General features: G+C 36.4%; 1 protein-coding gene across 1 annotated transcript; it reads left to right on the top strand.

Annotated features, from left to right (window-relative positions):
* Positions 1 to 5,774: 5,774 nt before the first annotated feature.
* LOC132846038 (uncharacterized) lies at positions 5,775 to 7,443 on the top strand. Its single transcript, XM_060870550.1, has 5 exons — positions 5,775 to 5,939; positions 6,017 to 6,197; positions 6,467 to 6,591; positions 6,767 to 7,042; positions 7,309 to 7,443. The coding sequence occupies exons 1-5, from the start codon at positions 5,790 to 5,792 to the stop codon at positions 7,441 to 7,443; spliced, it is 867 nt and encodes a 288-aa protein (XP_060726533.1). The 5' UTR covers positions 5,775 to 5,789.
* The last annotated feature ends 4,576 nt before the right edge of the window (positions 7,444 to 12,019 follow it).

The raw sequence follows: 12,019 nt of genomic DNA, 5'->3' as shown, positions 1-12,019 counted from the left end.
GCACGCAGTAGTAGCACATGTGCATATAGTACTCAAGTAATCCTTTATCCTAATTTTAAACTGCATCAATGTTGGTAAATAGTCTAATTTAAAATGTTTCTGCAGTTTATCTGAAAGGATGTTTCTACTAGTCAGTATCAACATGAGACACCTATAAATAACTCTTGCGAAGGTCAATTGTAGATCATTTCTACTATAAAATATAGTTTAAAGTTGATGAATGAATGATGAATTAAAATGTTTCCCTTGTGAGTAAGGTTCTATCTTTAAAGTCCAGGTACACCAAAAAAACAAAAAAACAAAAGGAGAACACCACATTTAAATCCACTGAATTTAAAATATCTACTGAAATATGCCTCACATGACTTGATACCCAGTTCTGTTGAGTCACAGTTGCGTAACATTTAAAATGTACTGTAATTGCTTTTGCTGTACCCAAACCATTCATCTTCAATGACTGCTTAGTCAGGTTACAGTGAATCCAGTGGCCATGAGGCTGGGTGTCAATACATGCACAATAAGACATCAGTCTATCCACAGGACAGGCTCACATGCATTCACATATAGCGGCGATTTGGTATAGCTACTGGGATGTTTTTGGGAAGTTGAAGGAAACTGAAAAACCCAGAGCAACCGATGCAGACACGGGGTGAATATAAACCAAAACACCACATGGTTTGAACTGGGAACTCTGGAACTGTGAAGCTAAAAGCTACCTGCTGTGTTATTTAGCTTCTATATTTATATCTGATGATCAATAAGCTACTTATATATGACGTGGAAATACAGGATAGGTTGTGTCAGTGTGAACAGCTTTCTTTCTTGGTATTTGTATGTTTAAGAATCATTTTTCATAAACTAACTACATATGTCAACTTTCTGTTATAATGGAGATCCAAAGCTATTATATGTTCAGTTTAACACTTTGCTTAAAAAAAAAAAATTTAATGTTTAAGTAATTTTTGTTGGAATATAATCCTCGTTTACATTTTTGTTTTGGTTTTCTTCCAGCAATTTAGTAAGCAAAGGCTTTCTAAGGTCTACCGTGAGGTTAACACTCTACAATAAGAGTACATGAATAATCATGCACTTAAACCCAAAATAATACCTTAACTACGACATAGTTCTTATGAATTCATGCATGACCAACGACAACCTTAAGTATGTTAGTGCGTGCTTGTGCATTCAGTTAGCACGTCAATTATTTGAATTTGAATTTTATTTGAAATTATTTGAATTAACTCAAACCTGTATAATATTCTATATTAATTAACCATGCATCATTTCAAATTGTTTATTTAATTTCCCACATGCTGAATACACATGCATCATTGGATCCTTCTTATTGCGCATAGAAAGACCTGCTAATAATAAACACCAATAATTTATTCTCAACCAGCTTTATGTCCCTCTGTATCCATTTCTCCTCAACTCCCACTGTACTAGTACATGCTCTGGGGGCTGGAGCCCAGGACTCTGCTCTTTTACACACAAGTGTGAAGTTTCTGAACCGTAACATTTATTCATTTAGAAAATATTCTATTATTGTCTATTAACATTTAAAAGCTACTGTCCTATAAGATTATTTTCAGGTGTTTTCATCTTAGAGCAGATTTGATTTAGTTTACCCCTAAGTGTTAATACATAAACTAACGAACATGAGCTTATAAAATTCATGTCGTAGTTAAAGTTAGCTCTGAATTAGTTCACGATTAGGACATTCGTCATTAGTTCATATTTAGAGAACTATTCATTCAGATATTAGTACATGAGTATTGTAAAGTGTTAAGGATATTATTCTATACATAATTCAGTCCTGTATTTATTAGTCTTGTGCAGAGCGTTGATTTATAACTACAGTTGCTCAAAAGTTTGCATAACCTGAAAGAAATTGTAAAATATTGCCATTTATTTTGAAAATATGACTGATGATGCAAAAGATTGTTTTCTATTTTAAGAACAGTGCACAGCAAAAACTGGAGAGTTGAAATTTTGGTGTTAAACATTTCAGAGTTGATTTCAACACCCAAAGAGTAACTTTAACACATTCAGAGTAAAATGGTGTTTGGTGTTGGAGTCATTTCACAGAGTTGATCGTCAGTGTTAAAAAAAACTCCATGGAGATGTAATTGGACTCCGCCCACGCTAATGAAATCCATGAAGACGCCACCCGCCATTATCCTCGCGTCGGTTTGAACGGTAGGTTAAGTGAAATAATACTCAAACATTTATGATTGATGCTAATTCAATAACAGCATGTACAATATTACGTGCCGTGGAGCACTGCACAATAAAATATACGTTACGTTATTAAAATATAGAAAAAAAACCAATGCATACACAAAACCTATGGGCCTATGTCCTACATCGCCACGTTTTACAATGCTCACTCGTTACGATTTAACTAAAACAAGGAATCAAATTATTGCAGCGTGGCCACGATTTAATTAAAATGATGGAGCGAATTAATAAAATGAATGAGTGATCTTTTACAAAGCTTTGTTTATTGCTAGGACTGGCATTCTCAATGTACACCTAGCTAAGTTAGCTACGGAAGATTTAAAAAAAAAAAAAAAAAAGCATTAGTCTTACAAGCGCGCATATATATATATATATATATATATATATATATATATATATATATGTATATGTATATGTATGTATGTACACACTTTGCACACACACACACACACAGGGTTTCCCGCAGCACTTTGCAGTTCGGGCAGCCCGCCTAAGCTGGGAAACCCTACCGCCTTAACTAGGTCGTCCAAAAAAAAAATTCCGCTGCACAAAAGGCCGTCAAGTGCATATCGGAGAATAGCGCGGACGAAATGACAGAAAGACGTGGTCCGTCACTGTCTGGAGGATAACTAGCCAGTTAAAACGCGTGTCCGTGAGAACTGTAAGTGGACTCATGTTTTGGGTTTATTTAATTCTGTTATTGTATTAGTCTATAGTTCTTGCAAATTTAAAGTAAGTTAGCTGGTGATTTTGTTGTTTTGTTGTTCTTCACCTGCTAGCTAGGTTGCACGTGCCTGTTTTTAATAATTGTTAAATGTAGTACAGAGTCTGTGGTCTATCTCACAAGAAGCGCCGGGCCCTGCCCAACCCTACCGCCTTAAATAACTAATTTTCTGCGGGAAACCCCATTGCCTGCTTTCCCAGTCCATCTCACCTACTCTGCACACACGAGTCAGGTGTGTGGCTGCGGCTCAAGTAATGTTGAACTCCATTAAGTAGGGGATTTTATTCACTTTAAATAAAGCGATTCTCTTTAATGTAGTTGATGCAGACTCATTCATAAATTAGTTGCAGCAAAAATGCTGATTACCGATGTAATTTTCCATGAATCTGCTATATTAGCGATTAAAATCTTACTTATGTAGTTAACGTTAGCTTGTTTACAATAGCTTGTTCCATAGTGCACTGCAACTAACACGCCAAAGCCGTCGAGAAAAACTTTGAAAATAACCATAATGACTCAGTCTCCATGCTACAATAATAATGATAAAAGCAAGGTTTTTCCACTGTGGGGACATATCTTTATAAGTACGATTTGACTGTATTATTTGTGTCCCCCTTCAAAAATTGCTCATGAGAAATTATTTATTGTCCCCCCTACTGTTAAATGAAATTTACGCCTGTGTGTGTATATATATATATATATATATATATATATATTCACTCACTCACTCACACTCACTCACCGGTCACTTTATTAGGTACACCTGTCCAACTGCTCGTTAACGCAAATTTCTAATCAGCCAATCACATGGCAGCAACTCAATGCATTTAGGCATGTAGACATGGTCAAGACGATCTGGTGCAGTTCAAACCGAGTGTCAGAATGGGGAAGAAAGGTGATTTAAGTGACTTTGAACGTGGCATGGTTGTTGGTTCCAGATGGGCTGGTCTGAGTATATCAGAAACTGCTGATCTACTGGGATTTTCACGCACAACCATCTCTAGGCTTTACAGAGAATGGTCCGAAAAAGAGAAAATATCCAGTGAACGGCAGTTCTGTGGGCGCAAATGCCTTGTTGATGCCAGAGGTCAGAGGAGAATGGCCAGACTGGTTCGAGCTGATAGAAAGGCAACAGTAACTCAAATAACCACTCGTTACAACTGAGGTATGCAGAAGAGCATCTCTGAACGCACAACACGTCAAACCTTGAGGCGGATGGGCTACAGCAGCAGAAGACCACACCGGTACTAGTAAGGTGTACTAATAAAGTGGCTGGTGTGTGTGTATGTATGTGTATATATATATATATATATATGAAAAAACTCGACACTGGAGGAAAAAGTACGGTGCAGTTTTCTGTTATGTCTGCAACGTAAATATTGCACATCTGTGCATTGTGATATTAATCTGGTTAACGGGAAACGAAATGACGTGCAGCCATACAGGGTTTTTTTTTTTTTTTCTTTTTTCTTTTCATTTACACCAATTTACAATGTCAAACGTTTTGCATGTTTCAGGTAAAATGTTGGTCCAGGTCAAGTACAACGAACAGCAGAAGTATGTGAAGCTGGATTGCATTGAAGAGAGGTTCGACTTTATGCAATTTCATCTAAAAGGTGTTCTTTTCTGCTTGCATCATAAAGATATTTGTATTTAGTCGTTTGTTGTGAAAGAAAGGCTGTCAACTAAAATTTTAAAAATCTTTTTTTTTTTTTTTTAGTCATTGAGAGATTTTGCTTGCCACCAGATACAACAGTTACATACAAGGATGCAACAGGAACAGAAGTCGATGCAGAGATATTCAGTGACCTCGTTGGACAAGGCAATGTGGTGCTGACTGTTTTCTCAAATGATGGTGAGTTTTGTTGAATTAGAAAGACGGCTAGTGTTATCAAGCAAATAAATATGATAAATTAGATTAAATTTCATATTTCTGATTATTGTGCTGGTCATTACAGTATTTGTAATATTTTAATACTTTGTCATTCTTTAGAATTTTCAGACTCTTTCTCTTCCATGTCTGAGAGTTCTGACACTAGTTCAGGTGCATCAACTGTAATCTTAGATGAGGTCCCTAACAAGAGACACAGAAAAGAGGAAACATCTGCACTGTCTGCAAAACAGGTTAGAACAGCTTTCTACATGAGTTTTTGTTCACCCAGAAATGTAAATGATGATAAAATAAATCACCAAGCTAATTATATATATATATATATATATATATATATATATTTTTTTTTTTTTTAAGATGTTTTAAAGTTCAAGTCCGGTGGTGAAGCCATACTACAGGAGTATCAAGAAACAGAAACGCTTACAGATGCCACAAGAAGACAAATGGTCAACATACTGGTGGCTCACATGATTGATATGCATGGGTATTTTTATTTATTTTTTTATACAAATAACTGCATGGCCATTGTGTAAATAAATGATATCAAATTTGATATCTTCCCTTAGGCAACTCCCTACTAAACCTATCAGAGAACAGTATGCTCATGGCATAGTGGTGCTGTTCCCTTCCCTGAGAGATCCATATTCCAAGAAAGGCTATGTAAGTCATTCTCTGCATGACCCTTTCATGTTGAACTTGCAATGGTATTATATCTGTGACATAGAAATTTGATTCTTTTAAGGAACACTTTTATGATGCTGCAAGCAACACAGGATACATTGCTTGGCATATGAAAACTGTCCACAGGCAGATTCGACGAGGATCTTTGCCACTAGACAGCCCTCGTGATGTTTCTCTAGGAGGCCCAAAATGCCAAAGGGCTACTAATTTTGAAGGGCAACTTTATGGGAATGCTTGCAGAGAAGCTACAGTATGTCTTTGCTCAACCATACCACAGACAAGTCCCTAATATTCCAAAAGATGAGAGAGACCTTTCAGCATCGCCAGAAGCTTGTTAAAGATCCAGGCTCTACTGCTGATATCCTCTCCACCTTCCCAAGATTCCTAGATACAAAAGGGCTGGTAAGTTTGGAATAACATGTTTCCAAAGGCATGCAATTTTAGAATATTTTTTACAGTTTAATATCTTTTTCTTAAAGGTGGATCAAGACTTCACTCTCCTGTTTGACGCTGAGACATCATCCAGGCTGCTTCAGAAGTGGGACACGTTCTTCAGGCCAAATGTCATTAAAGAGGCCAAGCAAGTTACTTCAACACCAGAGCTGAGTCAGTTGTTGCTATCAGCAGAACGTCCTGAAGGAAGTTATCTCCATGAAACAAGTATGTTGTATTTGATGAACTTGTTTTTATGCATATTTGCAGTTAAAATTACTGTTTTGTTTTGATGACAAACATTAAAATGAGCAAACAACCTATGAGATGGATGTGTTCCAGATTAATTTTAAAAATTAAAAAAGTAAACTACATAAAGTCTTAAAGACTACATAAACACATCGGGTGAACGTTTAAAATGCTCTATATTTTTAAAGTATTTCATTTTAAGTTTTGCATTAATTCATGTGAATCTTTCATGTGAATTTTGTCTCCAGTCTACGACCAGGAAATGGCATCTCTTCTTTTATTGATACATCTCCTTCCACCACCACCAGGAGGACAGAAGTCTCCAAAAATCAGTGCATGTGATGCTGCTGAAAGACTTGTAATTTTTCATAAGGTATCAACATTTTAATATTGTGTTGTGGGTTGCACAGATATGGAAATTAAAATCAAGTCTTCAAATGCAATCACATTTTACTAGCCACTGAGTTGTTTGAACAATCACTTTTATAATGTTGTTCTCTCTGTAACTGGACATTGTGTCTAATATTAAATGTTCATTTTAACTTTAGTCATGCTGCAATTTGGAGGAGCACGTCAACAGCAACCAGCATCAGCATCCGTACCTCCTTGCTGTTGGACGCCAGAAAAGCAAGAACGACAGCTTCTACATCGCCCTGGATAAGCATCTCATCCCATGCCAGGCAAACCGCTCCCTTGGAGCATTTGATGAACTTTTCAAGGCGCATTTTGTGTTCAATTTGTCCTATGATTGTGCACTTGTAAACTTTTACACATTCCTGCAAACAACAACATTTGATGTAGGGAAAATGAAGGAGTCTCCCAGGGTTAGAGATTTGAGAGCCAGACTGCTTAACCAGACAGTAACCTTAACTTAGTCGGGCAGTATGATATTGAGAGAATGCTGATCTGTTTTATTTGTCAAAAACAGCGCCCAGACAGTCAACAGTTGATTTCGCATTTAAGAGGTGAACATAGTTTCTACCCTGGATCTAAGTTCAAATTAATTTGTTCTCAGCAAGGTTGTAGGCATCAGTTCCAAACGTATGCAGGTTTTCGTAAGCACCTTAATAGTGTTCATTGCAATGTTCAGATGATTGCTCAAAGTTCAACTGTTGGATGTTCTTCAAGTGAGCCAGTTGCAAGCTCATCTCAAGTAGATGCTTTGGAGGACCTTATGGATCCCCAGCATCAGTCTCCTTGTTCCAGTGCTATATCAGAACAATGATTTAGGGCTTGCTAAAAATTCAACTAAAGAATTGTGTGAATCCATAGTGGCCAAAATACAAGCAAGTGGGTTTCCAAACAGTTTGGTGTCCTCAATTGTGGGAGATTTAGAGGAGCTAACAGATGAGCTTCACTCACAAACAAAGCATAACATACTCTCTGCTTTGCCTACAAATGACCCCTGCAAAACTGTAAGAAATTAATTGTTTGAAAAATTAGAGAACCCATTCACAAATCTGAATACCGAATGGAAACGGAATAAACACTTTAAAGAAAAATGGGGAGTTGTAGAGCCCGTTGAGATAAAACTAGGTGTGCGGTATGACAACAGGTTGAATCAGAAATCTGGCACTTATGACCAAGTACCAGTGAATGATACTTCTATATATGTGCCAGTTTTAGAAACATTGAAATTCATGTGCAGAAATCCAGAAATTTGTGATCTCCTAAGGAAAGATTATAGATCATAGTCTGAACTTTTTACAGATTTTAGAGATGGAAGTTATTTTAAATCCCATCCTTTATTTACAACAAAGAGACATGCATTACAAATCCAAATATACTATGATGATTTTGAAACAGCAAACCCCCTTGGCTCCAAACGTTGTATCCACAAAATTGGCTGTCTTTATTTTATTGTAAGAACCTTGCCCCCAAAATTTAATTCGGTTCTTATGAACATTCATTTGTTAGCACTTTTTCACGCACAAGATTTAAGCAAGTACAGTTTTGATGTTATACTGGAACCGTTGATAAATGATATTAAGATACTTGAAAGCCAGGGATTAAGTCTTCCATTCTCAGATGAGCAGATATATGGCACCATCACACAAATCACTGGTGATAATCTAGGGATGCACTCGATTCTTGGTTTTAATGAGTCATTTAGTAGCCATCATTTCTGTTGCCTTTGTTTAATTGAAAAGAATGATTCTCAAACAGTATACAATGAGGATGATCTTAAGGTGGTCCTTCGTGGAAAAGAAATCTTTGAAATGCATTGCAAGTCTCTCCAGGAAAACCCACAATTGAGGTCACTGTATGGTTTGAAAAAAAATTCCACAATTAATACACTGAAGTATTTTCATGTTACCAATAACTACTCCTTCGATATAATGCATGACCTCCTTGAAGGAGTGGCTCAATACGAAATGAAATTGCTTTTTGGTCATCTCACCCAAAACTTATATCTGAAGAGGATTTACTTTCTAGGATTTATTCTTTTGATTATGGATTTTTAGAACGTAAAAATCGCCCCACAAAGGTTATTTTGGAGAGTGCTGGTAATAGCATTGGTTTAAATTCCATCCAGACATTGTCTTGTGAAAAATCTGCCACTTTTGTTAGGAGACATTGTTCCTCCAGGACACAAGAACTGGAGTTTGTTGCTTATGTTACTTCAAATAATGAACATAGTGTTTTCACCTTGTCTCACTTCAGGCTTGACAGTGTATTTGAAGCACTTGATTGCTGGCCACCACAAACTATTTAAGAACTTGTATCCACAAAAAAATTTGCTTCCCAAGCATCACTACATGATTCATTACCCTTCTTCTATAAGGAAAATTGGCCCCTTATTATATATGTGGTCAATGAGATTTGAATCGAAACATAAAATGTTCAAAGATTTCTTTAAAAATTTCAAAAACATAAAAGAATATAAAGTCCTTAGCTAAAAAGCATCAGATGGCCATTGCTTACCATTGGGAAACCTTTACCCTCAAACATGATGAGTTTGGGCCAATTAAATCATTTTCCATAGAAGATGAGAATGCTCAACTGCTTGAAATGTTCCTATCGGAAGATGTTTTCTCAACCAGTTGGGTTAAAGTAGATGGTGTAGAATACAGAGCTGGACTTGTGGTGTGCAGTGCAATAGAAGATGAAATGCCAGTCTTTGTCAACCAAAAGTACATCACTTATTTGACAGATCACATTTATCTGTTGGCAAACAAACTATTCACAGAAAATTTTGATGAGCATCTTCATGCATTCAGAGTACTAAGAAGTGATGAAAGGTGTATTATAAAAATGTCAGAGATTGAATTTTATAAGCCATTTGATATTCAAAGTTCATACAGTGTTGTCTATGAAAGTTTGTATATCATACCTTCTTTTGTAATGTTTTAATTGAACTTTTAAAAATAAAAAAAGGTTCATGGAATTATTTTGCGCTTTAGTTTATTTATTATTTTGTAGATCTTTTAAGAAGGAAACTAATTTTAACCACCTAAAACATGCAACTCACAACAGTTTTTCGATATCCCTTTTAGTGTTATTTTAACACTTTTTTTGGAGTTAAATTAGGAACTCCAGCATAGTGTTAAGTATTTAACTATTTAGAAAGTGTTAATTAAACTCCAGAGAGTGTGGAGCTATATAAACTCTGAAAAAGTGTTGAAATAAACTCTGTGAGTTAATTTAACACTGGACTTTTTGCTGTGTGGTCACATGATGTCATTAATTATCTAATTAATTAATTATCTAAATCACATAGTTGTCTGACTCCTTTTTAAAACCTAATGATAACTGGAATCACCTAATAAACCCTGATCAAAAGTTTACATACCCTTAAACGATTGGCCACATTATAAAGACACAGGTTGAAACACAGAGGTCTAAATGACTATTAAAGTTCCCACACCTATGGCTCATTATAATTGTAATCAGTGTCTGTGCATAAATAGCCAGTGAGTTTCTCAGCTCATGTGGTAATGCTCTGACTTGGCTGGATACACCATGGGGAAAACAAAAGAACTGAAATGGATCTGCATAATAAAGCAGTTGAACTTTGAAAAGCAGGAAAAAGATATTGCAACACTTGCAAATGCCAGTCAGTACAGTTCTGATTAAGAGGTGGAAAATAAGAGATTCTGGTGATATTATACCACAGTCAGGTAGACTAAGAAAGATTTCACCCACTACTGCGGGAAAGAATTGTTCGGAACGCAAAGAAAAACTTCCAAAAACAACTTCGAGAGAAATACAGGCTGCTCTGCAAAAAGTAGTGGTTTTTCAAGGAGCACAATAAGGATGTGCTTAAACACAAATGACCTGCATGGTCGAGTTGCCGAGAGAAAGCCATTACTGCACCCATGCCACAAAAAGGCATATATTCAATACGCCAGACAGCAACTAGACAAGTCATTTGGAGTCATGAGACCAAAATTTTAACTATATAGTCACAACCATAAATGCTGAGTTTGGAGAGGAGTCACAAAGGCCTACGGTGAAAAGTACACCATCCCCACTGTAAAGCATGGTGATGGTTCCCTTATGTTTTGTGGCTGTATGAGCTCCAGTGGCACAGGGAAGTTAGTAAGATGAATGTAGCTTGTTATCAGAAAATACTGGCAGACTTTGCATTTGCATGATGAATTTGTACATGATATTAAGAACTAAAGGTATGCAAACTTTTGAACAGAGATTATTTCCTTATTTTCATATAGTTTTGTTTGATGGTTGTGACAACCTGTTATGCCATTCACATTAACTTGAGTCCTATAAGAAATAACTTATGTTTTGTTTAAAAATGGAACACATCTTGCAGATTCTGCAAAGGTAGGCCAACTTTTGAGTACAACTGTATATTTTAGTGGATTTATTATGAAACAGTAACTATAGTTATTCTTATCCTTGCGATGCAGCTGGGCTGTTGAGTGTTCAGCATGCAGTGTGTGATGCAGCGGTCTACTGGTTCTCTATATGGCAGTAGTAGTGCTAAACTACCTGCTGTGAACTACTCATAGTCAGTCAGGCAGCCCAGCTTTATCCTATTAGCTATAAAAAGCCTGACTGGTTTCACATGGTGATGATCACAGGGACTTAATCTGCTCCTGATGGAAGTTTACACCCACCTTAAGTACTGCTTACAGCTCACTTACACACACATACATACATAAATACTTTGCTCACTGCTCTACTGGGCACACATCTGACAGTCCACACACGCCTACTCTCACAAACTGTTAGCTCTTTTGTGTGTGTGAATGGTCTAGGCAGGGGGACAGGAGCATGAAACCTGCAGGCTGTGAAGGGAAACAGTGAATGAGTCAATCTATGCGATTTATTTTTTAACATTCTGAAATCCTGTTTTCTTTACAGCTGCTAGGAAACACGCAAACTTGTGTGCAGCGTATGCAGTTAGGGGTGTGACTCTCAGGGAATGTCTTCCTCTAGGTGGAGGGGGCCTTAAAGGGCTTTTTCAAAAAATGAAAAGGGGCCCACAGTCTGCATTTGCACAAGGCTTGAAAATCTGTGAAACATTTCTTTTTATAGTACAATTCTATACAATAATACAGTTCAAATCTGAATACACTTGTGTTCCAGGATACGTGTGGGAAAGGATTTACAGTCAAACATCATGCACCTAAAGCATAAAAAACATAGTACATATTTATTACTTGGAGTAAAGTTTTCTTTTCTTTTATTTTTGTTTTACTTCATTGTCAGTAAAAGCAACCAAGTCAAATTTCTCCTAAATGATCATGTTTCCAAAATTAAATGTAGCAGTTTCCGGTTCATATATCATATCAATTCTTCACCAAGTTAAAGTTCAAATCAATTCAATTTTATTT

This window comes from Tachysurus vachellii, chromosome 5 (assembly GCF_030014155.1).
Source record: "Tachysurus vachellii isolate PV-2020 chromosome 5, HZAU_Pvac_v1, whole genome shotgun sequence".
In the NCBI taxonomy this organism is placed as follows: domain Eukaryota; kingdom Metazoa; phylum Chordata; class Actinopteri; order Siluriformes; family Bagridae; genus Tachysurus; species Tachysurus vachellii.
Note: the sequence above shows the minus strand (reverse complement) of the source record. Positions and strands in the feature narration are given on the sequence as shown.

Bases quoted from the DNA above. Each gene is read 5' to 3' on its own strand.
- LOC132846038 (XM_060870550.1), top strand. From the start codon at position 5,790: ATGTCTTTGCTCAACCATACCACAGACAAGTCCCTAATATTCCAAAAG. The intron at 6,198-6,466 runs GTATGTTGTATT...TTTTGTCTCCAG, and splicing joins AAGTTATCTCCATGAAACAA to TCTACGACCAGGAAATGGCA. The intron at 7,043-7,308 runs GTTAGAGATTTG...TGCAATGTTCAG, and splicing joins AAATGAAGGAGTCTCCCAGG to ATGATTGCTCAAAGTTCAAC.